The 25,702-nt window shown below is 36.6% G+C and overlaps 1 protein-coding gene across 4 annotated transcripts in view; it reads left to right on the top strand.

Moving 5' to 3' along the window:
- ARAP2 (ArfGAP with RhoGAP domain, ankyrin repeat and PH domain 2) overlaps window positions 1-25,702 on the top strand; it is a 173,989-nt gene that overhangs the window by 20,138 nt on the left and 128,149 nt on the right. For all 4 annotated transcript variants that reach the window (XM_013062209.2, XM_045076340.1, XM_045076346.1 and 1 more), the window contains exons 6-8: window positions 9,176-9,245; window positions 15,621-15,741; window positions 24,809-24,987. In XM_013062209.2, the coding sequence (XP_012917663.1) occupies window positions 9,176-9,245; window positions 15,621-15,741; window positions 24,809-24,987 (370 nt within the window). The remainder of the gene's footprint in view (window positions 1-9,175; window positions 9,246-15,620; window positions 15,742-24,808; window positions 24,988-25,702) is intronic.

Raw genomic sequence — 25,702 nt, 5'->3', positions numbered from 1 at the left:
CAGCCTCCTAAGGAAACTTTAGTTTGGTCTGGTGGTTCTCCAGATCTGCTGCACCATGAACCAGTGAGCTTTCTGTGGTCCCTTTCATTATTGGCGTGGGGAATCTCTGTGCTGAGTGTTTTTGCCTTTCCTCAATCTTGTGACATTGCCTGCCTGCCAACACACCCACCCATGCTTCCTGGAGCGTCCTCAGAAATGGTTAATCGGAGGGACAGTGTTTTGAGGCTTTGTGTATTTGATAGTGTTACTTTCTTCCGAAGCATGCTTATTGAGAATTTATCATGGTTCCAAAATCTTGATGAGAAAGAATACACCCTTCAGATCATCAGTCCCCAGTCTTCTAGGTCTCTGGTATTATTGAACTGGTATTGAGAAATCGATTCTCAAGCCTTTATATGTGGCCTGGTTGGTTTAGTTCTGGGGGATTGTCTTGCTTTATTTCTTTGTTAACTATTCTGTTTTTTATTTCTAAACTTCTTGGTAGTTTGGTGTTGGACCTCCCACATGGAAAGGTTGATAAAAATGTAGCTTTTCTATTTTCCATTTCTGGGAAGTTTCTTCAGTCGTACTTTCTAACCCACTTTTGTTTTTTGTTATCCTACAATTAATATAAAAAACACCTTCTTTTGACTGTTCTTTTTAGAGCTTATTGTTATTGTCCCATGAACACAATATTTTCTGTTATGTTTCTGAAGAACTTAATATATTTTTGAAGCTTTCTTTTCCTGTAGAATCTGTTTCTTTTAGCTTTATTTCTTTTGGGGTGGTGGAAAAGAAATAAAACTTTTTTTGGGGAGTCATTTCCCATTTTTTACCTTAGAGGTGTTTTCCTCAAATATTTTATTAATCTTGGGCTGTTTATTTTTAAAGTGAAATCTTACAAAGCTGATTGGAACGGGTTCTGATGAGTCCCGTTATTTATTTCTTATAAGATGTTCTTGCTGGACTTTTCTTAGTATGTTTCCTTGTTGAGTCCTCATGCTACTATCTTTTAAGTGAATCTCTTTCTTTGAGGGTAAAACAGCTTTTTGGGAGCTTAGTAGGGAAAGTGGACTTTGAGTATAAATATGTATGACACATACTTTTGATTTTTCTGTTTTGAATACTGCCCCTTACCTCAGTTATATCTGAGTGTCCCAGCCCAGAGACTCTCCCCTGTTTGATTTTCTGCCATGAATGAAACTCCCCTCTGCTATTGAGCAAGAAGCGGGGCATGTATCCAGCAGCCTGAAGAGAAGGAGGATTCTGGGATGGAGCAGTGAGGGGCACAGGTTTATCTCTTAAACTGCCTTTCAACAAATCTTATTTTTGGCATCCCCTCTCCTTAGTCATTTCCAGAGTTACTTGATCGCTTGCATCTCCTGAGACTGTGAGATTTTGTGGGTAAATTGGTTTTCCTCTCATTTTGATCTGTTGCAGGCTTAGCAGCCAGCTCTCAGAAACTTCCTAAGTCGGGCTCCCATCCTCCCTCCTGCTTTCTTGGTTTCTAAATATTGTTCTTATTGTCTACTTCTCTGGTTATTGTTGGTTTGTAGGTACTTACTTATTTTTGTTTTTTTAATCCTTTACGCTTTGGGAGTAGAGGTAAATGCCAGCTTTTAACTGATCATCCTAATTGGGAGTTGGTTTCCTGTGTGTGTGTGTGCGTGTGTTTACAGAATATGACTGCATAAAATAAAGAGGTGGGAATCATCTAACGAGCTTTTCATACACCTTGCCATGTAAGCTGTTGGTGGATATTATAAAATTGAGAATGACATTTTAAAAAGAATGTTTTTATTATTGACTTCTGAAAGTATTTTTTAACTTGGAATTTTGCATTTAAATAACATTTGTTTTTTCTCATTGAAAGAGGTATAGCAGAGGTAGAAGCTGGGATTTCAGAGAATTTTGGTTTGTTTTTGTTTTTTTGGCCCCAATTCATTTTGATTCACCTATTCTTGGAAATTGTCATTTTGATATGCTTAAAACTAAGCAAATGCATTTTAGAATAGAGAGGTGCTGGCATTTTACACTTGGTGCTAGCCAAAAGGCCGAGGAGCGTTGGTACTGGCATGTTATACAAATATTATAATAATTTCTTGCATGTACTTATAAGACACTTCATAACTAATACTGCATCATTTAAAAGCCTCATACTTAAAAGAGTAGGTAAAATAATTACTTAGCTACATAAAAAATGAGTAATTAGATAAAAATCTATATTTTTGGAAATCGTGGTAGTTCTAAAATAGGCTAGAGTAGCCAAAAAGATACAACATGCATATAATTCTTCAGGATTATGTAAACAAGGCAGAGGAATCTGGAATACCATGTTGTTACCCTTTTCATTAGATACCATTTAGAATAATTGAGAAGTATGTTTGTGATAATTTAAGTTGCCAGATTAATAAAAGCCATAAACGTGACTTAGTGCCTTTGAGGTTTATTTCAGTTGTATCATATTTAATGATGGTTTGGTAGCCTTTGCCACCCTATGTTAATATCATTGCTTACTAAACTAGTTTGATTTGGGGACTTTTTTTTGAACTAAAATATTAAATCTTTTTAAAACAAACAAAAATATCACCCCAAATCCTGTTGACATTTAAGAATGAAATTAAAACAAGAGTACTTTTGTGTGCATACTTCATAAATAAAGAATTGTTTAATTCTATTTGTTTGTATATACATTGTTGTTAAAAAAATAATTTTTAAGAATTTTTAAGAATTTTTAAGAATTTTTTGAGACAACAAAAACTGATATCAAGTGGTAAGGCTGTTTTTATGATAGCAGTTGAAACTTTACATCAGCTGCCCTACCAAAGCTCAGGGGAAGAGTTTATAGAAATTCGTTCCATAATGTGGCACAAGCTTTATGAATTATTCTAAAAAAGCTTCTTAAAGAAATGTTTCCCTTCAGAACCCTAAAAACAAAATATGATATCGCTGCGCCTGAGTGGCTCAGTGGGTTAAGCCTCTGCCTTCGGCTCAGGTCATGATCTCAGGGTTCTGGCATCGAGCCCTGCATGGGGCTCTCTGCTCAGCAGGGAGCTGCTTCTCCCTCAGCCTGTCTCTCTGCCTATTTATGATCTCTCTGTCTCTCTGTGTCAAATAAATAAATAAAATCTTTAAAACAAAACACACAAAAAAACCAAAAAACAAAATAGGATAAGATCTAGGCTAATGTATTTCATGTCTCCTCCACCTTTTTTCTGAAGGAATTCTGACGCACTTTGCAAAATTGAACTCACCTATAGAATGAGTAGAGGTCAAATGTTATCACTGCCTAAAGGGATGTCCAGGATGCCTTGCTACAGAATGTTCTAGTCTGTTTTGCATCGTGATTAAGAGCACAGACTTGGGGGCTGGATTACCTGGATCTGACTCCCAGATAGGCTTATTCACTAGTCGTGTGACAAATTATGTAACCTGCCAGTGTCTCTGTGCCTTCATCTATAAAATGGGAATAAAAATATTACCTCATATGTCTGCTTGGAGGATTAAATGAATTAATATTTGTGTATGCTTGCAACAGTGTCTAGAATAAAGCATGACATACTGTTTGCTGTTTTTATTAACAGTTCTTTTATTTGTAATAAATCATTATTATTTCAGATCTAATTTCAGTGCTATGATAGTAGAAACACAACCGAGGATGGCACTGTATTTCATACTATGTCTTTATTTTATTAGCATTTACTAAGCAAATTAAGCTATTAAGTGAAATTTAAGGGAAAAGCACAACTTACCTCAGAGTGAATGTTTAAAATACTTTTGGAACCACTAATTGTGAATAGTAGATTAATTTTGTATAATTCCAGTGGAATTAGTTGCCTGATATCTAATAGCCTTTTATAAATATGTGAAATAGATGACCCTTGCACAGAAATGATAGTTCTTAAAGGTTTAGTATTCATCAATATCTATTTTAAAATCATACATTGACATTTAGAAACACCTTCTCAGGGTCTCCCTTTTATTATTTCATTTAAATTTTAATTGATTGGTAGTCTTTACCAACATTAAATCTGAGTTTCCCTTTGCTGGAAAGGAGAATAATGTGAGCAGGGATATAAATGTAAGTTCTTATCTCTAATGACCAGTTGTTAGAATTCAGTATTGAACTTACATGCGGAAAAACAGTTAATTGAATATTGACGTATTTAATGAGCAAAATAGATTAAACAATATTTATATAAATTGAGTTTTGGAAACATTTTGTATTGATTAATTTGCATTTCAAATAGGAACGTGTAAAATGCATATATTTTTTAAAAAGTGTATTTTAAAAGTGCTTAAACATAAAATATATTTTTTAAATTCTTTAGGTATTACTGATGAATTTTCCAAGCTTTTGGTAGGCTCTAATTTTTCTGTAATAACAAGGCATTTTACAAAGCTTTTGTCATATTAAAAAAATCTTTGGTATTTGAAAAACAAAAAATGAAGGGTAAAATGTTTCTCTCTATATAAATAATGCAAATTTGAGTAAGCATTTTTCAGTGAAAAATATGTTCCTTTGCTCATTAAATATTTATTAAGCACATTTTATTGCTAGGAACTGTGGCAGATGCTGGTTTTATATTGATAAACAAAACAGAGCCGGTTTCTCCTCTCAGGTATCTCAATTTCTAGCATGGGAGATGGGTGAAGCCAAACATACATAAATACAAAATCTGTTAGGCGTCATTAAGCAAAGAAGTGGAGCAAGAGACCAAGGGGATCTGTAGGATCTGTATGGTGGTAAGGACGGCTACTTGGGAATGCTTTCAAGCTGCGGTTTCAAGGATAAGGAGCTGGCCCTGTCCAGAGTAGACAGGGAACATTCCAAGCAGAGAAAATCACAGCTGAGAAGGCCTGGGGGCAAGAAGGAGTCTAGAGATAGGAAGTAGTACAGCTGGAGGATGGTGTCCACAGAGGGAGTCCCCCCAGATGTGATGGCTGGCTGGCTGGATGAATGACAGCAGAAGGAGGGGTTCATCGTAGGATTGCACAGTGGCTCTCTCCAACTGCAAAATGGTGTTTCCTCAGCTGCTGCACTCTGTGCCCTCTCCTTCCCTTTCACTCCTGGCTGAGATTTGTTCTCCATAGATTATTAGAGAGATTTAATAATCCTTAAGAATATTGAGCTAAAATGGCTGAACACATCTAATAGTTATCTGGTAGTTGTGAAAATTAAGTGGTTGGGAGATTATCTCTGAAACTGAGTGTCACGGAGACTGAGGTGGGACTTTGCTCAGAGAGCCTCAGACCCCAAACCCTCCATCTAGTTGGTGATGGAATTCTGAGAGAGCTTTCTGAGTCCAGGATGGCTGCAATTAATGATTTAAGTAAAACATTAAAGTAGGTTTTATACAACTTTTCTCTCACTCCATGCTTTGGCAGGTTTGGAAACTTCAAATTTAATTTTGAGTTTTCAGAAGTTTTCCTGTCTTCTACCAATCTTTTTTGTTTTCTTTTAAGATACTGATTATCTGAGTGCTAGTCATTGAGGTTTATTTGTCATCTGGCTAAAGGGACTGCACGCATGTCATTAATTCAACAGATTTTTTTTTTTAGAGCTGTACATGTCTCTGTTAGTTGGAGATTGTGTAGTGAAGGATGAAATACTCTCGGAGTTTGTCTTTATAAAGCATAGGGTATGGGAGACAGACATTGAGCAAGTAAACAAATACAAATACACACGCACACACACACACACACAGATTATGTTAGGTATTAGGAGGAAGAGGTGTGTTTTGACAGAAAATAACTTTGTCAGTGCTTTGGATTGGCTCCTAAGGGAAGGAATGTTTGTGTAGGTAGTGTAGGTAGAACTCTGAAAGAGAACAACTTATTAGCAAAGGGAATAGAGGGGTAATGGTAATCATCTCCCTACAGATGTTGTTTTTATTCTGAAATGGAAGATTATATCAACTGTTGAGCTCTAGCTTACCACCATTCGCAAAGTAAGGTAGGTAGGGCCCAAATAAAATCTTGATTTACAGAGTTATTGTTGAAATTGTGTAGGAAGATGTGTATTTACCTGCCCTCAGGTATGACAGAGATCAACAGGAAATGAGTGTGGAGTGATTAATTTGTTCAATGTATAATTACTGTGTGTTTAATACTTCTTTACCTTTTAATGTTTTTAACGCAAGGAATTTAAAGAATCCTTGAGTTTTGAAGGCTTGATGTCTAACTATTGCATGTTCCAGATAAGAAAACGCAGACCACAAGAAGTTAAAAAGAAGCAGAAAGATGATAGAAAGAAAACTGAGGAGTTAGGCTTATGATTTCAAGGTCTTTATTGTTACTTCATAATTAATTCAAATCATATATGTGATGTCTGTCCTGATGAACTTTGAAACTTTTATCTGTTTGCTCAGGGTTGCTCTAATTTTATGTGAAGCTGAATAGATCAGTGTGGGAGGCTTGCTGCATTTCACTTGAGGGGTACATGTTTGGTGCTCAGAAAACAGCTGGGAAGACAAAGTCTCCACACTTCCAGATGTTCTTTCTTCCATCTTTAGATTTTAGGAAAATTGCAGAATGTTAAACTAATCCCTTATCCTAAACATGTTAGCAAACTGGAAAAGGTAGACATAGTTTTTATTTACATATTTGCTTAGAAACAAAATTGTTTAAACAGAAATTTAGTTTTCATATATCATTTATGTTTAGAAGCTAAATATATATTGTATGGGAGACAGACATTGAGCACTAAGACACAATATATATTGTGTCAGGTATGGGAGACAGACATTGAGTCACGTAGAGAATAGGATTGTCTGACTGCAGGGAAGAGTTCTGAGACAAAGCAAAAATAAGCTCAAGTGGGAACTGGTTTTTCACTTTTCCCTTATATAGTCAGAAAAAGTTTCTCTTTTAAACCTAAATAGGAAATATGTGATTACATTATTTTGCTTTGTTTCTCATTATTTTTCCATGATCATCTTAAATTGCATTTGATTTTCATCTGATTCTTTTTGAAAATGTTAATATTTCAGTGCATTTTGGGTGATTATAAAGGATTCTCCATATAGGACTTTTTTCAGCTCATTTGATCAAAATTAAGTAATTTATGTCTTTAAATCCAATTAACAAAGCTTTGTTATTTTGGCAAAATATTATTCATGCTCCAAAGCAAAAGTTAAGGTACAATAAGATAAATGCTATAAGCTTAGTGAAAGATGAAAGCTTATATTATTTTTTAATGTTTTTTTAAAAAATTATTTATTTTTACATAAACTCTAATCTCAGTCTGGGACTTGAACTTGTGGCCCTGAAATCAAAAGTTGCCTGCTCTACCAATTGAGCTAGTCAGCTACTCCTATATTATCTTTAGTAAGGGATTATTTTTGCTGGGGGAAATGGATACAGTGCTAGTGTTTCTCAACACACTTTGTTTTGCACTAACCCTTATAAACATGGATATTAATACTGTTAATAATATCATTGTTTTATTTATTTTTTTATTTGAATATAGTTGACATACATTGTTACATTAGTTCTAGAATATAGCTACCATGTGTCACCTAACAACACTATTAAAGTATCATTGGCTATGTTCCCTGGGCTGTGTCTTTGTTTCCATAACCTGTTCATTCCATAACTGGAAATTTATCTCTCTCATTCCCCTTTACCGGTTTTACCCATCCTCCCAAACTTTTCCCCTCTGACAACCATTAATCCTGTTTATTTATAGATTTGATTTGGCTTTTGTTTTATTAATTTGTTTTGTTTTTTAGATTCCACATGTGTGAATTCATAAGATATTTGTCTTTCTCATCCTGACTCACTTAGCATGTATTTTTTAGGTCCAACTGTGTTGTCACAAATGGCAAGATCACATCCTCTTTTTATGGCTGCACGATACTGTTGTATGTGTATGTGTATATGTACACACAAACACCACATTTTTATCCATTCATCTTATGGATGAACTTTTGGGTTGCTTCCATAACTTGGCTATCTTAAATAAGCTGCAGTAAACATTAGGTGCATTTATCTTTTCAAAGTCCTGTTTTTGTGTGTGTGTATGGTTTTTTTAATTGTTTGTTTGTTCATTTGTTTTAGTAAATAGTAGTGGACTTGTTAGATCATAGGGTATTTCTATTTTTAGTTTTTTGAGGAGCCTCCATACTGTTTTGCCCAGAGTCTGTATCAATTTACATTTCCACCTATGAGGAACTGGTATGTGAGGGTTCCTTTTTCTCCATCTCCTTCTTAACACTTTATTTTTTATCATTTTTGTTCTAGCCATTCTGACAGATGTAATATAATATCTCTTTACAGTTTTGACTTGCATTTCCCCGGGTGATTAGTGATGTGTGTGTTGTTTGGAAAAATGTCTATTAAACCTAAATAGGTTTAGGTCCTCTACTGTTTTTTAATTGAATGGCTTGGTTCTTTTCTTTTTTTATTTCTTTTTTCTTTTTTTTTTTTTTTTTGGTGTTGAGTTGTGTAAGTTGTTTATATATTTTAAATAATAAGCCCTTATCAGATACATCATTTGCAGATATCTTCTCCCATTCAGTTGGTTGCCTTTTTGTTTTGTTGATGGTTTCTCTTACTGTGCAAAAGCTTTTTATTTTGATGTAGTCTTAATACTTTATTTTTTGCTATTGTTTCCCTTGCCCTAGGAGATATATCTAGAAAACTGCTTCTACAGCTGATGTTAGAGAAATTACTGCCTGTATTCTCTTCTAGAATTTTTATAGTTTCAGATCTCTTATTTAGGTATTTAATCCATTTTGAGTTTCTTTCTGTGGATGGTGTTAGAAAGTAGTCCAGTTTCATTCTTTTGCACATAGCTGTCCAATTTTTTCCAACACTATTTGTTGAAGAGACTGTCTTCTTCCCATTGGATATTCTTGCTTTTTTTTGTGGTAGATGGATTGACCACATTAATGTGGGTTTATTTCTGGGTTCTCTGTTTTATTCCATTGATCTGTATGTCTTATTTTTGTGCCAGCACCAACAGTATCATTGTTTTAAATACCTATGTTAACTGATTAGAAAGTATCATTTTTTCCCTACATGCCATTGCCAAAATGTACATTGTCATAGCCCATTTTTTAAAACTGTTTAACAACGAATAGGAATGTACTCAACCCAGTTACATTATAAATGTATTTAAAATTGAAGTTCGTGATTTTTTTTTCAAGTTCATGATTCTTGAATGTAAAATAACAGTTTCATATTTTTTCAGGAAACGCATGTTTCAGAAGAGATGGGTGAAATTTGATGGCCTTAGCATCTCTTATTATAATAACGAGAAGGTAAGTACACTTGATAGTTCTCAAAGATTTTCTTACATATCCAAGGTATACTTCAGTAAACTAAGCAAACAATTTGTTTTTTAAGAACAGGAGTTGTATTACCAACATGAAAAGAGTTTGCACACAGTACAAACACTGTGTGCAGTAAAAAAGCTCTTTTTAGTTCGCAAACACTCTGTTCATAGTTCAACTTCTCTTCATACATAAAGTTTGGATTTAAAAAAATTATACATCCAAAATTTATTCATGGAGTGTCTTCTATAAACTACAGGAATTGTTATGAGTGATGTAAGGATGAATAAGGAATTATCTTTCTCTTAGAGAACACTAAGAAGTATTTATGAAAGGATACTACAGTTAGGCCCACAAGATGATGTTACTTTATACTGTGGAAGGGTATGGAAGAACCAAAGAAGGTTTTTTGCATGATATTTCATTTGCCATGGTTCTTGAAAAAAGAAGAAAGTTTGCACATAGGGTAGAGAGAATAGGACGTGGTAATGTAGAGAACCATGAGATGTCCAGATGGAAAGTCAGTTTTCTGACTGGAAAATGGGATATATGAAGGAAACTTGAGGAGAAGAAGCTGAGAAGTTCTTTGGAGTTAGCTCTCATGGAACATCTTGACGAGAAAGTGGTCACAAGTTTGTCTTCAGGCAAGTGAGTCTTAACAAAATGATACTATTTTGATCATGTCTTCATTAGGTATGAGACTTTCTTTATTCTTAGGAGATGTAGGCTGGGATATTTGAAGTGTCCTATCTGCAAACGTTTTTCAGATGTTACTTACCTATATATTTATACTTATAAATATATTTGCATACACACATAGGTAAAATAAAAACTGAAGATGTTAACACCGGTCAGATCTGGGTGGAAGACAGATGGACGTCCCTTGTCACCATCTTTCAACTTCTCTGTTGTTGACAATTTCCTTAGTGAAAATTTGGAACTAATAAATATATCATATTTTTAGTTCATTAAAATCAGGTATTCTTACAGTCTTAGCTATATACATTCTCTTACCAGACTCACTTAACATTTAAGCACATTTTCTTATTTATAGCTTATAATCTAACATTATCTTCTCATTATTTGGAGAATACCACTTCCTATTGTGATATTTGTGGCTTGAATAGAAAGTCCCTTTCATATATTGGTTCTTCAGTACTACCGGGCAGAAGAGTGTATGCTTTTAGATAGAAAGTAACATTCATTTATGTTCGACAATACTAAGAACAATAGAAAGTTTAGAGAAGTATTAATTATTTGGTTTCAACTTGCAGTGATCTAGATAAAACATCAAATAAGTTTAAACACCTCCTTGGGATTTGCAGGATGGTGGAATGAATATTTTTTTAAAAGCTGGCTTTCTGCCTTGGCTACTGATTTTAGTTTGCTTGTGCATTTGAATGTTGAGACAGTTTCTATGCCAGCGGTGGGTACAATGTGGTCTCTGTATCTGCTGGAATCTGACCCCTAGTTTTTTTTTTTTTAGTAGCCGTGCCCTTCTCTGTTTTGATTGAAATAAGGGGGAATACTATTCAAGAGGGAGACTTCCGTGCCGTGAGGCTCTGTTGGTGGTGGCCTTATACCCCTTTGGGAGAGAGAATTTCTGGTATCTGTGTCCAACTGGACCCATTCTGTTTGTCCTGTAAAAGGTCTTCTCAACTGTGGTGAGATTAGTGCCTGCCGCATTTGTAGGTACTGATGCATTAAAAATCATGCAGCCTTGGTTTGAAATTGTGATTAAAAAGTTCATGTTAAAATGAACGGCTACAAATTCTTTAGCTTAACAATTTTTTAAGAAATTTGAATTATTGTTTTCTGTGACATTCTGTCCCTTTACTATCCAGATGGTTGTTTTCATCTTGGCAAAAAATAAAAACATTGGGATGAGTGTTTCCTAAAAAGAGAGTTTCTGTTGTGACCCACCTTGCTCAAGGGTAGATTGAAGGGCTGGGAAGAGGGCATTTCAGGGCCAGTGTGTGGAAGGCAGGGGTGTGGCCATAGCCACTGCCTCAGGTGAGAGCACAGTGTCAGTGGTCCTGTGCGCTGAGTCATCACGCCTTTTGGTGTTTAAAGGTGCATGTGAGGAGAACGAGGCTGGGCAGAGCTCTGTACTTCCCTAGTTTTCTCTCACTTTCCTCAGCACTGCTCTATCCTGTCTCTGCAAGAACTTTTTCATTGTCTTACTGAAAATGGCGCCATCCCGCTGGCCTCGATACCTTGTCACCTGCCAAGAAATCTCACTCACCCTCTTTCTCACTCAGCTGTGGGCAGAATTGCCCTGTGGTCATTTCATTGTCTGAAAGTGGTAGTAGATAAATGATGAACGTGGCCTAGATATCTGTGTGTTTCAGAGTCTAGGGATGCTTTAAAATTTCTGTCCTAAAGGAAAATTTTATACTCTGAAAAAACAATCACTCTGAGTCTTTTGTCCTTTTTTTTTCCTCTATCTTGTCTTTATCATGTGTTGTTTGAAGAGAAATACCAAGTCAACTCTACAGTGTTAAAAATTATGAGATTTCTTGGGATCTCGTAATAGGTTATGAATGAGCTATTTGAGAATCTGTAACTTCCAGAGGTTAATATGACATGATAGCTTGTTAAGTACATTTTGATCACTCCTGGGGAATTTTATTTATTTTTCTGTTACTTTTCTGGAGTATTTACCTGCTAAATAGGATCTTATTATAGGCACGTGGGTGGTTACAGTTTTGTAAGGAATTGTTTTTTAATCTCTTCAAGCAGATCTGGAAGAGGGAAAAATCTCCTTTTTAAAATTCCAGTTTCCTACAGTGCTGCTTGATTTTTCTGTACTGAAAAATATATTCATGGTAACATTTTTATTCCACAAATGGTTAATTATTTTACTAGAGATCTATTTTTATAAGCTCTTTTAATTCTTAAGCAAACTGAGATTTGAGAATGGATCATCTAAGAGATGTAGCATAAATGTGGACATTCTAGATTTTTCAGTCTGATATCAGCCACTTAGACTTACAGCTAGAGAGGCTCTTGTACTGTCCCCAAAGGTATTATGCTCTTTCCTATATCTGAGCTTTCCTGACACGAGGAAGACATTTTCCCCTGTTTCTTATTCCTGGAGCTCTTAGTGGTCTAGTAGTGCCTCACATTGCCACCATACCCCATTTAGTGGCTTTCCTTTAAGCCAGTCAGTCTTGTATTTCTTTGCATGACCTTTTGCAGTGGTATCTGGGTACACACTGTGGGGAGTGTGAACATGTCTTTTTCTTGTATTTTCATCTCCTTGTTTTTCTTTTCCATCTGAACCTTCAGAGCCATTGCCATCCATCAAAATTCTGTGCAAACTTGAAGATCCATTTTTTTTTTATCCCCTCTACAAATCTTTTATTTTTTCTAGCTATGACATTTGAACAATCATATGCAAGAAAGGTTAGAAGGAAGAGATGCTGAAAGTAGAGAGGCAAATCAGGGGAGTGTGCAGTAAATCTGGCATTAGTTATCTGGGTGTAGGCTGTGTATGCCAGTGGAAGTATTAAAAAAATGAATTTAGAAAAAATATCAGAAATGAGCTGTCAGAGTTTGATTTCATTGTGATTGATTGGACATAGAATTCATCCACTGAGAAAATACTTCTGCAGTTCCGTTTATGTGAAAGGTCTGAGGAAAATAGATGTATGACCTACTGTCTATTTCGGGAGAATGTCTTAATCAAATGACCACACAGTAAATATAAAAAAAAAAATCACTGTTTAAGTTATAGTTAATAATTGCTATAAAGGAAAAATACAGATTGTTATTAAGTTAGGGTTATCTGCCTAGTGAGGATGGGGGGCCTATGAGAAGAGGCCGGTCAAAAACCTTTCTTCTGAAGCATATACTTACACTGAAATGTGAGGGATGGAGAGGCAGGAACCATGTGAAGCTGGATGAGGACAACATTCCTTGAAGAACAGAGGAAGCAAAGGCACTAGATTGGGAAGAAATACGTGTGTTAATGGAATCTCAAAGAAGGCTCATGTGAGTGGAGAGAATCAGAGTGTGCCAGGAAGGAAGTGGACGATGTTACTGTAGGGAGGGTTCTAAGTTATATGGGTACAAACGAGCCACACAAATGAAAGACCATGTAAGACTGACTTAGAAGAGTAATATTTTAATGAACAGATACGAGGGGGCATGTTTTCAGGAGATAATTTAAAGTTTGAGGGGCTTATGGGATAGTTTCATGTATCATCGATGACTTGAAATATAATGATGGAGTTGACCAAAATGGATAAGGAAGGAAGGAAGGACAGATTTTAGCATTTTCCTCATAAACTTGGCTGTTGAAATAGTAGGAGTGGATTTTCATAGAGAAGATAAAAGAAAACAAAAAGTGGAAAACGAGAAGTTACCTTGAAGTTACTTACTTCTTGACATCCTTCTTTTACTATGAGGTTGCCCACTCATCTTCAATTACAGTTCAAATATTGTATTCCATCTTGGTTGTCTGAGAAGATGTGGGAAGGCCTCTGTGGCATTGGTAGTTAAAATGGTGTTGAAGAATGTGTAGGATTTTGATGCATACATATAGTCAGGGATAAAAGATTGAAACAGAGGCCTTAGAAGAGAAGAAACTGTCAAAGAGCTAAGAGGGAATGCCATGACAGCAGAGTATATCTTCTCAGTGGGCCTAGGATAACCTCCTAGTAGAACACCATGCTGCTGACAGTGACTACCCCGTACTTATCTGATATGCATGGCAGGAGTTTACCAGTAGGAAGAATATGACCTTGGCACTTGTTCTCTGTGTGGGATGGTTTAATACATTTTTTTTTCTTTTTTTTTTTTTTTACCTAGCCAGTTGCTTCAGATACTTGGGATCTGCTAAAATATGAAGGTTCCATGAGTCATTCTTTGGAAGGAAATGGTAGAAAAAACCCCACAAAGATGTGTCCAGACTTTTCTGATATTTAAGACCTTCCATATATGCCCTTGATATATGTTTCCAGCTTTACCTCTTTGACTCTGCCCCCATGGCTGCTCTTATTTCTCTACTTATTATGCCTCTATTATTAAAATTTTCCAGCCAGGATGGCCTCCCAACCCGCTATCTGTGTGGTTGCGCTTAAGCTTCTTTAGGTCAGGCTCTGATGTCTTCATGTCTGTGAAAATAGCTGACCTCTTTTAAACAGAATTTGGGAGTTTCCATCTTTGTACTCATACGTTCCGTGGCTCAGACTCTGTTTTAAACTTTTCTCCCACTACATTGGCTGGTTTTTCATTTTGAGGCTCTTTGAATATATAAATACTATTTGAATTTTCTTTCCAACACAAGGTCCAGTAAATATTTCACCCTTAGTAAATAGCGGGCATTGTCAGGTGGTTCTTATGCCAAAGTGTTTTGGTGGATCCAGAAATAGAAAGACTGAAAAAGCTACCAAGAGTCTTCAGAATGACCTTCCTGAGCAAAAGGGTAAAATGCAGATGCCAGTTGCAAACTGCCAGAATTGTATTAGGCATTTGCCGGTTGCAAACTGCCAAATCCTTTTTTTAAAAAAAATTCTTTTGTCTTTTTCATTAATTTTTCATTGGGGAATTAAAGGTAAACTGAGGCAGTTGTGATATTAAGATAATTATTAGAATCACTGGGTAATATGTTTAATTGCTCTAATGCAACAGTCTTGTTTTGAGATGTGTTTTGTTCACACATGTAGTAGCAGTTGTTTTGAAGTAGTTTAGTTACAGTACCCATGATGGCCAGCAGATGCCTGCAAACACCATCAAATCATTTTGACCAGCTTGTTTTTTAAAAAACGTACTGTTGGTTTTGGGAACTATATATTGCTGATCTAGTACAACTGTTTGTATTTGATTCTTTGCCTTTTAATTTTAATTCCAAAAAAGAGGAGAAAATTGAAAAGACATTTCACATGGAAGGACCTTTCTGGGGTGTCAGGTCATGTCTGAGGAGATATACTATTTGTATGTTATTTAAAAAATTTAGATTAAAATTATTAAGGAGAATGGGTTATTTGTTCTTTAGGTGTTGAGTTTGCTAAGTTCTTTATAGATTCTGGACACTAGTCCTTTATCTGATATGTCGTTTGCAAATATCTTGGGAGGGGGTTTGGGAGAAGGGGGTGGTATTATGGACATTGGGGAGGGTATGTGTTTTGGTGAGTGCTGTGAAGTGTGTAAACCTGGCGATTCACAGACCTGTACCCCTGGGGATAAAAATATATGTTTATAAAAAATAAAAAATTATATTTAAAAAAAATTATTAAGGAGAAGCACAATGTGCTTGTAAATATTTATAGTGTTTGTACCATTCTTTTTCTTGATAAGGTCACACGAATTTCATTTTAATTTGTCTTGTTCATGTATCTTTTTCTCTAACCAATACAGGAAAAGTATTCAAAAGGAATCATTCCTCTTTCCGCTATATCTACAGTACGGGTTCAAGGAGACAACAAATTTGAAGTTGTTACAACACAAAGAACTTTTGTTTTCAGAGTAGAAAAAGAAGGTAAGGTTATTTCTTTATCCCTGAAAAAACACTCATAGACATTAATTTCTGACCAATCAGAAGATTCATAAGCTAGTGAAGCTACACACGTCAAGAAACCTTGGAATACGTGACTTTTATGTAATTTTACACTTGATATTCTCCTGAATGCCATAACGAGCCGACAGGTCATTTGTTGACTCATTATTCCTGCATGCAGCAAATACTTAGACTCTACTACGTGCCAAGAATTCTTCCAAATTCTGGATATTTAGCAGTGAAAAAGTAAGACAAAAGTCTCTGCTCCTGTGGAGTCCACCTTTTTTAGCTGTTGTTTGACAAGGCAGAGTAGTTATTTAATATCTAAACACAGTTTTTCTCACGATGAAAGTGTTGGTTTTAGGGAAGTTTATGCATGCCAGGTTCAACTGAACACATAGGACCAGTAATCATTCTAGAACAAATTTCAGAGGATCATTTGTACTTTCTCAATTCTTTTTACCTTCATCCTCTGCTATAGGACACTTGATGGTGAAATTTAGATGGCATGTGATTTATGGGTAGGGACTAAACCTCTAGATCTTTTCTGACTTTTGGAGAGGGTAGGGAGGGAGAGCAGGAGAGCTAAGAGTTCTCTGTTGTATACTTTGATTGACTATCAACATGTTATTACTCTATCTCTCACTACTTTTAAGTGATACAGATAAGTCCATCGTCATTAATTAAAGAATTATAATTTTAATTTATTTAAAGCTTCTATTTTAGTATAGATTATAACTCAATTTTGAAAATACTTCTTGGTCCTTAATTATTTGAATAATGGTGACCTGGAGAACTTACTAAATTCTTGATATATGCAGTGATCATCTGGACTTCATTATTAACAATAGCCTTTTTTTTTTTTAAAGATTTTGTTTATTTATTTATTTGACAGAGAAAGAGAAAGAGAGACAGTGAGAGAGAGAACACCAAGCAGGGGGAGTGGGAGAGGGAGAAGCAGGCTTCCCACTGAGCAGGGAGCCCAACGTGGGGCTTGATCCCAGGACCCTGAGATCATGACCTGAGCTGAAGGCAGACGCTTAACAACTGAGCCATCTGGGCACCCCTCATTATTCAAAATAGTCTTATGAGGGATTAGGTGTTACAGTTATCTCATTTTATAAAAATAAAAAATAATGTTCCATTTTACACAGAACCCATTTTACCCTTTTATAAACTACAACAGCATTAGATATGATGGGGCAATATTTGTCTTTTTTATGCTGCTAGATTCCTAGGCCATATACCAGTGTGTGACACACAGAAAACATTCAATAAATCCTGTATGTTCCTAGAAAGCTTTCATTATTCCTTGGCATAATGAGTAAATGCGTGAGTCCAGCTGCTGTTCACACTGGGGCAGCATTTTTCAAACTGTGAATGACTACCCATTGATGAAATCAATGTAGTGGTTTCTGAAGATACTAAAATAAACCCCCCCCCAAAACAGAAAAAAAACCAAACATGAAATAGAATAAGAAATATCAGTGTGCATCGCTTCTAATTAAGTATTGTGAAACTTAACCCGTGTGCATATTGCACGTATGTAGCAGTAAAAGTGTTTCTTACTTGAGCTGCTATTTAATCACTGAGACCTATAGCCTAGTCCGGGTTGGCCTGACCATGGCCTATCGCCTAAATCTGGCTGCTGCTTGTTTTTGTAAACAAGGTCTTGTTCTCTCACTGTCTCCGTCATTCATTTGCATATTGTCTATGGCTCCTTTTATGCCTCAGTGGCAGCGCAGGGAAGCTGCAGGCTACCTAGCTGGGAAGGCCCAAGATACTCCTCTCTTGACTGGGAATTGTGACAGTCTTTCCTTACACTTTGGTTTCCTCTTCCCAGAAGGTGACTGCCTGTCTCTTTGAGGTGCTAATCCCTTTCCCCTTGGCTTCTCAAAATGAATTTCACGTATGCCACATAGCTTGCATTTTGGTAGACATACTAAATAAAGCTTCCCACCTGTGTGAAAATCTGTTTAGCCATAATTATGTACTGTATATAAAAGTTAAATAGACACGTTTGAGTAGAATATATCAACCCACATGTTTAAAAATTACATGCTCTGATACATAGTTCATAGATAGTTCATAGTTCATGTATCACGTAATTGTGATATAAACAGCATAAGAATTTCATTAAAACTTTGGTATAAGTTAGTTTTTTTTTCTTTTTCTTTTTTTAAAAGATTTTATTTATTTATTTTACAGAGATCACAAGTAGTCAGAGAGGCAGGCAGAGAGAGAGAGAGGGGGAAGCAAGCTCCCTGCTGGGCAAAGAGCCCGATGCGGGGCTCCATCCCAGGACTCTGAGATCATGACCTGAGCGGAAGGCAGAGGCTTAACCACTGGGCCACCCAGGTGCCCCTAAATTAGTTTTTTTTTAAAGGTTTTTTTCTTTTAAGATTTTATTTATTTATTTGAGAGAGAGACAGAGACAGAGAGAGAGCATGAGAGGGGAGGTCAGAGGGAGAAGCAGACTGGGGGGACTCGATCCCAGGACTCCAGGATCATGACCTGTGCCGAAGGCAGTCGCTCAACCAACTGAGCCACCCAGGTGCCCCAAGTATAAGTTAGTTTTTATTTTATTTATTTATTTATTAAGATTTTATTTATTTGACAGAGATCACAAGTAGGCAGAGAGGCAGGCAGAGAGAGAGAGAGAGAGGAAGCAGGCTCCCTGCCGAGCAGAGAGCCCATTGTGGGACTCGATCCCAGAACCCTGAGATCATGACCTGAGCTGAAGGCAGAGGCTTTAACCCACTGAGCCACCCAGGTGCCCCTAAGTTAGTTTTTAAATAGGTTTTAGGTCTTTAAGTCTTAAAACATGAAGATACTAAAAAAAAAAAAAAAAAAAAGGCACTGCTTTCTTAAAAACGGAGACCATCCACATGGGATTACTGAGTGTGGTGGTTTCATTGAAAATGATTTTTAGGGCACCTGGCTGGCTCATTCGGGTAAGCACCTGTCTTCACCTCAGGTCGAGTCCTGCATTCAGCTCCCTGTTCCACCCGGAGTCTGCTTCTTCCTCTGCCTCCCTCTCTCTTTCTCTCTCTTGAATGAATAAGTAAAATCTCAAAAAGAAAAAAGTCATTTTAATGTTGTAACTAATGTTTTCAGAGATGGGTAAATGTAGAGGGGTGTGTGTGTGTAAATAGTATACATGTGTCTATGTATTTAGTATGGAACCTTCAACGAGATCGTAAGTATGTTTGATTGTTTTTTCCTCCTTCCATGTATACAGATGGTTGACTATTTTTGACTTTGGGGGAAGTGAGAAATCAACCATAGTGGCTTATGAAATATTTGACTTAATTTTTAAGCTAAATGAAGCTTTTCTTCTGTCTAATCAAGAAGCAAGACAGAAGTTTAGAACACAAAGGGAAATGGTTTGACATCCTAGCAGAAATGAATTCTCCATTTTTGGTGAGAAGGTTTCTGAATGGCCTGTCCTCTGAAGCTAGCAGCACTGTTTCCAACTCCTACATTGCCCACCGGCACTGCTAAGACAGGATTATACTTTGACATTTTTTTCCCACAAATTTTCAAAGCCTTCAATTCCCCCCATGCTTCCCAGTGAAGTATTGTTATGCTCTTAGTTGAAAGTGAATTATGTTGAAATAATTACATTTTAAAAATACTTTCTCAAATGAAAAATTTGGTGGGATTCCTTTTTCCTAAAGCAGAACCAGTGGAGATGGTCAGAGGGTCCTAACAACTAATGATCTCTCCAGTCTCTTCCCCTGGCAGAGGCGGTCCACACATGCAGATGCCTGACTTCAAAAAGCAGGTGATGTTTTGAGTTGGCAGTTTTTGTTGTTGTTTTTTAAGATTTTATTTATTTGACAGAGCAAAAATAGGCAGAGTGGCAGGGAGAAGGAGAAGCAGACTCCCCACCGAACAGGAAGCCTGATGTGGGGCTCAGTCCCAGGACCCTGGATAATGACCTGAGCTGAAGGCTGATGGTCAACTAACTGAGCCACCCAGGCGCCCCTCATTCGGCAGTTCTTATAGTGAGAAAAGGGCTTAAGAATCCTGAGTGGTCATTTGTTGTTCCTGGACCATTTTCTGTGCTGGGTTTCAACTGTGGTCTTGTGTTCCTGTCCATCTCAGGCGGTAGGCAAGCAGGTGTTTTTTCCTCTCAACTCTGCTTCCGGACAGCATTTTACAGCCCTCTAGTGGCAGCTGTGGGACTGCAAAGCTTTGTTTCTTTTAAAGAACACTTGGATAAGAAACATAAATTTCCCTTACTTATTTTGGGGAAGCACACTTGCCTGTCTTGAAATATTTAATGTTGCTGTTTTTGTTTGGTTTTGAGAGAGAAAAAGAGAACTCAGTTGGGAGGGCCAGAGGGGGGCGGGAGAGAGAGACTCTCAAGTGGACTCTGTGCTGAGCATGGAGCCTGACACAGGGCTCCATCTCATGACCCCGAGACCTGAATCAAAATCAAGAGTTAGACGCTTAACTGACTGAGCTACCCAGGTGCCCTGAAATATTCAGTGTTTCTAGAAGCAAGCTGTGAAACATTTACTAGATGGAGGGAGAGTCAGGGGAATTAAAACTTCTCCATTGTTTGTGTTGGTCGACATAGTGGGTCACAAACGGTGGAGTCGTTTTTGAACCTTTTCCTCTCATATCAGCACATCCAGTCCATCAGCACATCTGATCTTTTCTGACTTTGGAAATAAGTCTAGATTCTGATTGATTCTCAACACTTCTGTCATTATCACTCTGATGCAAGCCACCACCTTTATTGGGTTATTGTAATAACCTCCTTTGATCGACTTACAGTCTTGTTTTCTATACAGCTGTCAGCAATCATGCATCAAAGAAGTCTGATCACGTCAATCCACTTCAGATGCTGTGTTGTCTGTCCATCTGCCCGAGAGTAAAGTACTTAAATCCAAGAGCCCCTATGTGATCTGGCTCTGGTCTCTTTGATCTTGTCTCCTCCTGTGCTCTCCCTCCCTCACTACATTTGAGCTGTTCTCCTCCATGGGAACCCCAGGGCACTGACACTTGCTTCCTTTATCTGAGAATGGTCTTCCTGCAGCCATTCTCCTGACTTGCTTTGTCACTTGCATTTCCTTTAAGCTTTTGATTAACCACTCCCTTCTTTCTGAGGCTTTTTCTAGTACCGGGTATAAAGGAGCACTTCTTGTGTCCCTCCTCCCTTGCTTTATTTTGTCCCAGTGCACTTGCCACGGTGTAGTAGCTTATATAGCTATGTTTCGTTGTCTTCCTCCTTTCACAAGGGGGCAGCCTCCAGGACAGTAAGGCTGTGGTCTCTCTTGTTCATGCTTCCGTTCCTGGTATTCAGAAAGGTCTTGGAACTCAGTGGGCACTCGGTAAATATTTGTACCAATGAATGCCTAATGATTTCGGGAGCAGTCACGGTGTACAGATACTTCCTTCTCTGAAATTGATCATGGGTTATGTTGAGGAATCTTTAGTTCAATTATATTAGCATATCAAAAGTAAAGGCCCACATAAACTTTGTTAGATTCTATTACTAATCTTTTACACAACAGAGGCCTTATGTAGTAATGCCTAAATCCTTTATGTTACTAAAGAATATGCCTACCGCTAAATCCAGTGGTCAGAGAATATTGTCTTTCTGATTGTTTTTTGTTTTTCGGGTTTTTTGGTGGTTGTTGTTGGTTTTTTTTTTTTATACTTTATTGATACTTAACAGTAGTTGGCATTCATTCCTGGAAACTTCAAGGGCTAGTTTGAGGGAATTGCTATTATCTTTTATTTATATTCTAGCATAATTATAAGAAAGTGACAATTTTGTTTTCTTTACCACCCCCCCCCCCTTTTTTTCTTTTTTCCAACCCCAGAATGCTTTACTTTGAACAAAGCCTTACCTAGGTCAGGGCATATTCTCTAAGGAGTAGTCTTAGCACATTGCTAAGATCAAGATAGTAAATATTTGTTATTGGAAAGAATAAAAGCACCTTGGTGTGAAGAGCAGGCAGAGGCTAGCATAGTATCTAGCTTTGTCCAAGATACATAGCCCAAGGGAAAATCAGTATTTGATTTGGAATATTGTGGCTTATCAACGTGTATTCCCCTTGTCTAAAGACACACATTGCATAGCCACATGCCAATGATGCTTGTAATCTGTTTTATTGTTTGAATGATCTCTGTCACTGTTTATCTGCACTTGCATGGGTAATTAAGAATAAACCGAATGTAACTATTAATTCTCATACTTATTCATGATTGCTTACTTCCTATTAGTAAATGAGGCCCTCAGGAGTTAGATAACACTTTTAGGCTCTAGAACCATTTGTTGAGATGCAGCCATCATATGTTTAAGTCCAGCAGATGTAGTTGTGCCAATTTCAGATTATTTTCCTGAGAAACTGAAATACAGACCAAGAATAATGTAGAAGCCACAAACACTGGGGCCTCATTTATGGTTATGACCTACACAGTGAAACAAATCAGAGAAAGACAAATACCACATGGTTTCACTCACTGGAATTTAAGAAACAAAACAAAATGAAAAAAGAAGGAAAAGAGGCTCTTAGCTACAGAGAACTAACTGGTGGTTGCCAGAAGGGATGTGTGGGGAGGGGATGAGTGAAATAGGTTTAGGGGATTAGAAGTACACTTCTCTTGATGAACACTGAGTAAGGTATGGGAGTTTTGAAACATATTGTACATCTGAAACTAATGTGTTGAATATAGTTCAATAAAAAACTGAAAGAAAATTTTAAAAAAGTTGGGTTTCTTTTCAGTAAAAATATGACCTACATTTCAAACACAGTGATTTATGTAGATTAATAGAAACAGACAAAAAACATTCTATGCTGTTTACTTGGCAGGAGTATCTTGTGTGAAACTAATGACCACAAGTAATAACCAATGGAAGGAAGGTTTGTTGTTGTTCCTGAAAATATAAATTATTCTAATACAGTCTGGATCTGTTCATATAGATATAAAATGTAGAGCAGATGCTGCATACTGACATTGACTTAGTCACGTGAACATTTTCATGTGTTTCAGTTTCTAACGATGCTGGGGAAGTTGGGTAAATATTTCCTCCTGATCCATGGGAACTATTACCTGGAGATTGTGTAATATGCACAGTAATTCATTGTTGAATGAATTTTAATAAATACTTCAGCCTTGGTCATTAAAGACAAAACTATTTTTAGTAGTTTGGAAGGTGAAAAAGTAAAGAGAATTTAAAAACTACATCTCATTATAAGGTAACCTAGGATTCATGTTTGAATGGAAGCAAGTCTAATCTGGAGGCTGAGACTAAGATCTGAAGATCTTGAGTCCATATAGTGGAGTACTTTCCACATCTTAGATCTGAGATACTACTCAGGTTTCTAAGCCTGGGCTCTGCTTATTCTTCCCTTCTTCCTTCTTGATAATTTTTCCTACCTGGAATTCAGTCTGTTTTGTTTTGCTCCTTTTGCCTTAATAATCACTTTCTCATTTGTTTTTTGCTAGCCCATTTTCCTACCTCATAGATAACAGTTGTACCTCAGCATTTGTCCATTTCTTCTCCTTTCCCATTAATCATTTATCTGCCTCTATGGATCTTCTTTTGTGTAGGTTACCTTCATTCTCATGATGCTATCTGTCCACTTACATGCTCATGCTAGGGCCCTGAAGACCCGAGGTGATTCTGCTCATAAAATGGAATTTTCTATCCTCTTTGGTTAAGCCATGGTACTAAGCTACCTTTTATTCTGATAATTTAAATTATTTTGTGAATACCTGTCAAACATATTTAAAGCTTCAGCTGTTTTTTCCATCCCTTGATGTCTTGACTTTTTAGATTCTTTTGTTTACATTTTCATTGTGCTTCAGGCCTCTCTTGCCCTATTCCTGATTTCCAAGCTTCCAGTTTGGTCTACATATTATCCTACTAATCATGTTATTTCCTTGCTAAGAATTTTGCCTTGATTTTGTTTGTTTGTTTCCCCTCTGTAATAAAGTTTGGAGGCAAAATTCATTACAGGTACTGCAGAAGCTCTATCCATATTTCCTGTTTCCTCTTGAGTTCAAAATTATCAATAGGCTTGTCTATATGTCTCTGAGCAGATGTTGGTTCTTTCTGCCTCTGTTCTTGTGTTCTTCTCTGCTTAAAGTCATAAAGTTCTGCTCTTCCCTCACCAAACTCCAGTTATGCTCCTTGTTTCAAGTCCTAGCACAAATACTTTTTTTTAATAGTACTGAGAACAGTTGTTTGACTTAAAATATTTGATTATCCTAATTTTAATGCTAACTTGCTGTATGACCTTCAGCAAATGACTTACCTTCATTGAATTGACTCATATTTTATTTGATATCATTTGTATGACATTTATAGTACTCTGTGTTCTGTTATATGTTCATATCTAACTTGACTTACAACTTTGATTGCTCTTTGGGGACTAGATCAGATTTCTGTGTCTGTAATGCAGCGTGTTTCAATGCAGCGTTGAAGGTCACTTAGCTTTTGTGGAGGGAGAAAACCAAATTCTAATTTACCAAATTGAGATCCTTCTGTTTCTGTGGTGAGAATGGAATGGATGGTTGAATAGCAAGTCAGCGTGTACTCTGAAGTAGAGTAGGCTCTAAGTAACAGAAATAAGAGTAAGATTTTCTGGGCATTTGAGCAACTTAATTACTAGGTAAAATCTGTTAACTGGTCTCAGCATTACTTCTATTAAAAGAGAAAATCCAATCTCATGAATAATCTATAAGAGTGCTTTTTAAATATTAACATGGATTCAGATCACCTGGGGATCTTTTTAAACTGAAGATTCTGATTCATCAGGTATGGAGTGGGGCCTGAGATTTTGCATTCTAATAAGCTCCCAGGTGAGGCCAGTATGGTTACAGAACACCTGGGTAGTGTTATTTCTTTTCTCTTACAGAATTGGGCCATCAGCTCTGACTGCAGTAGCATTTAGATTGTGGTTGTGGGAAAGAATCTGTAAATCATGTGTTACAGTGAGAATAGATCCTTTGCCCATGTTTCTGTGTCTGTATAATTTATGTGAATATGGATGTATGTACTTTCTCCTGTCTTCATTTTCAGAGGAGAGAAATGACTGGATCAGCATCCTATTAAATGCACTGAAATCACAATCCCCTGCCTTGCAGTCTCAAGCAGCCGCTACACCTGAGAAATGTGGCTATCTTGAACTGAGAGGGTATAAAGCCAAAATTTTTACTGTCTTAAGTGGAAGCAGCGTGTGGCTTTGCAAAAATGAACAGGTGAGCTGTGTTACAGTAATTGCAAATTATGGTGCCTTGATTACATTCACAACTGTGCTTTTTAGACTTATTAGTGTTTTTACTTATAGCCTCTTGCTTTTGCCTTGAATACTGCACTAAATATAACAAAGAGTTGTTTTGTTGAATTTTCTCAGTTCCTCCTGTGACAGGAAAGTAATCTACATCAAATTTGAGGCTAGACATCACCTTTTTAAGGGATTGAGAAAATAAAATCTTGAAAATAATTTTTGAAGGATATTCCTTAGCTGAAGTAATATTGTAATTCTATGAGATAACAATTAGAAACCAATTAACCATTACAGCTGTTGATGAAATGGCCCAGTTCTGCAGCTGTTGTGTTTCTTTTATAATAGAAAATTTTAAGAGCAGGCACAGGTAACAGGTTTTTGTGAGTTTCTAGCATTTTTTTAAAAGTAGATATGTTAGTTTCAGAGGAAATAATTTACTATAGGCAGGTGGTTCATATATGCACATACAAAACACACCACATATAAATAAAGTAGACTTGAATTGTTGACTTATTGAATTTGGTTAATATAGAAAGACTTTATAGAGAAGTTCTGTGTTTTGAAGAGACTAATATTAAAGTTCTAACAAATTCTATTAACTTTATTTGATTCAGTAGACTTCCTTTCTCTAACATATCTGATTCTTATTTTTATCTTACTATTTTATTTTTTTAAGGATTCTGTTT

This window comes from Mustela putorius, unplaced genomic scaffold (assembly GCF_011764305.1).
Source record: "Mustela putorius furo isolate JIRA1106 unplaced genomic scaffold, ASM1176430v1.1 tig00000083_pilon_pilon_pilon, whole genome shotgun sequence".
NCBI lineage: Eukaryota > Metazoa > Chordata > Mammalia > Carnivora > Mustelidae > Mustela > Mustela putorius.
Note: the sequence above shows the minus strand (reverse complement) of the source record. Positions and strands in the feature narration are given on the sequence as shown.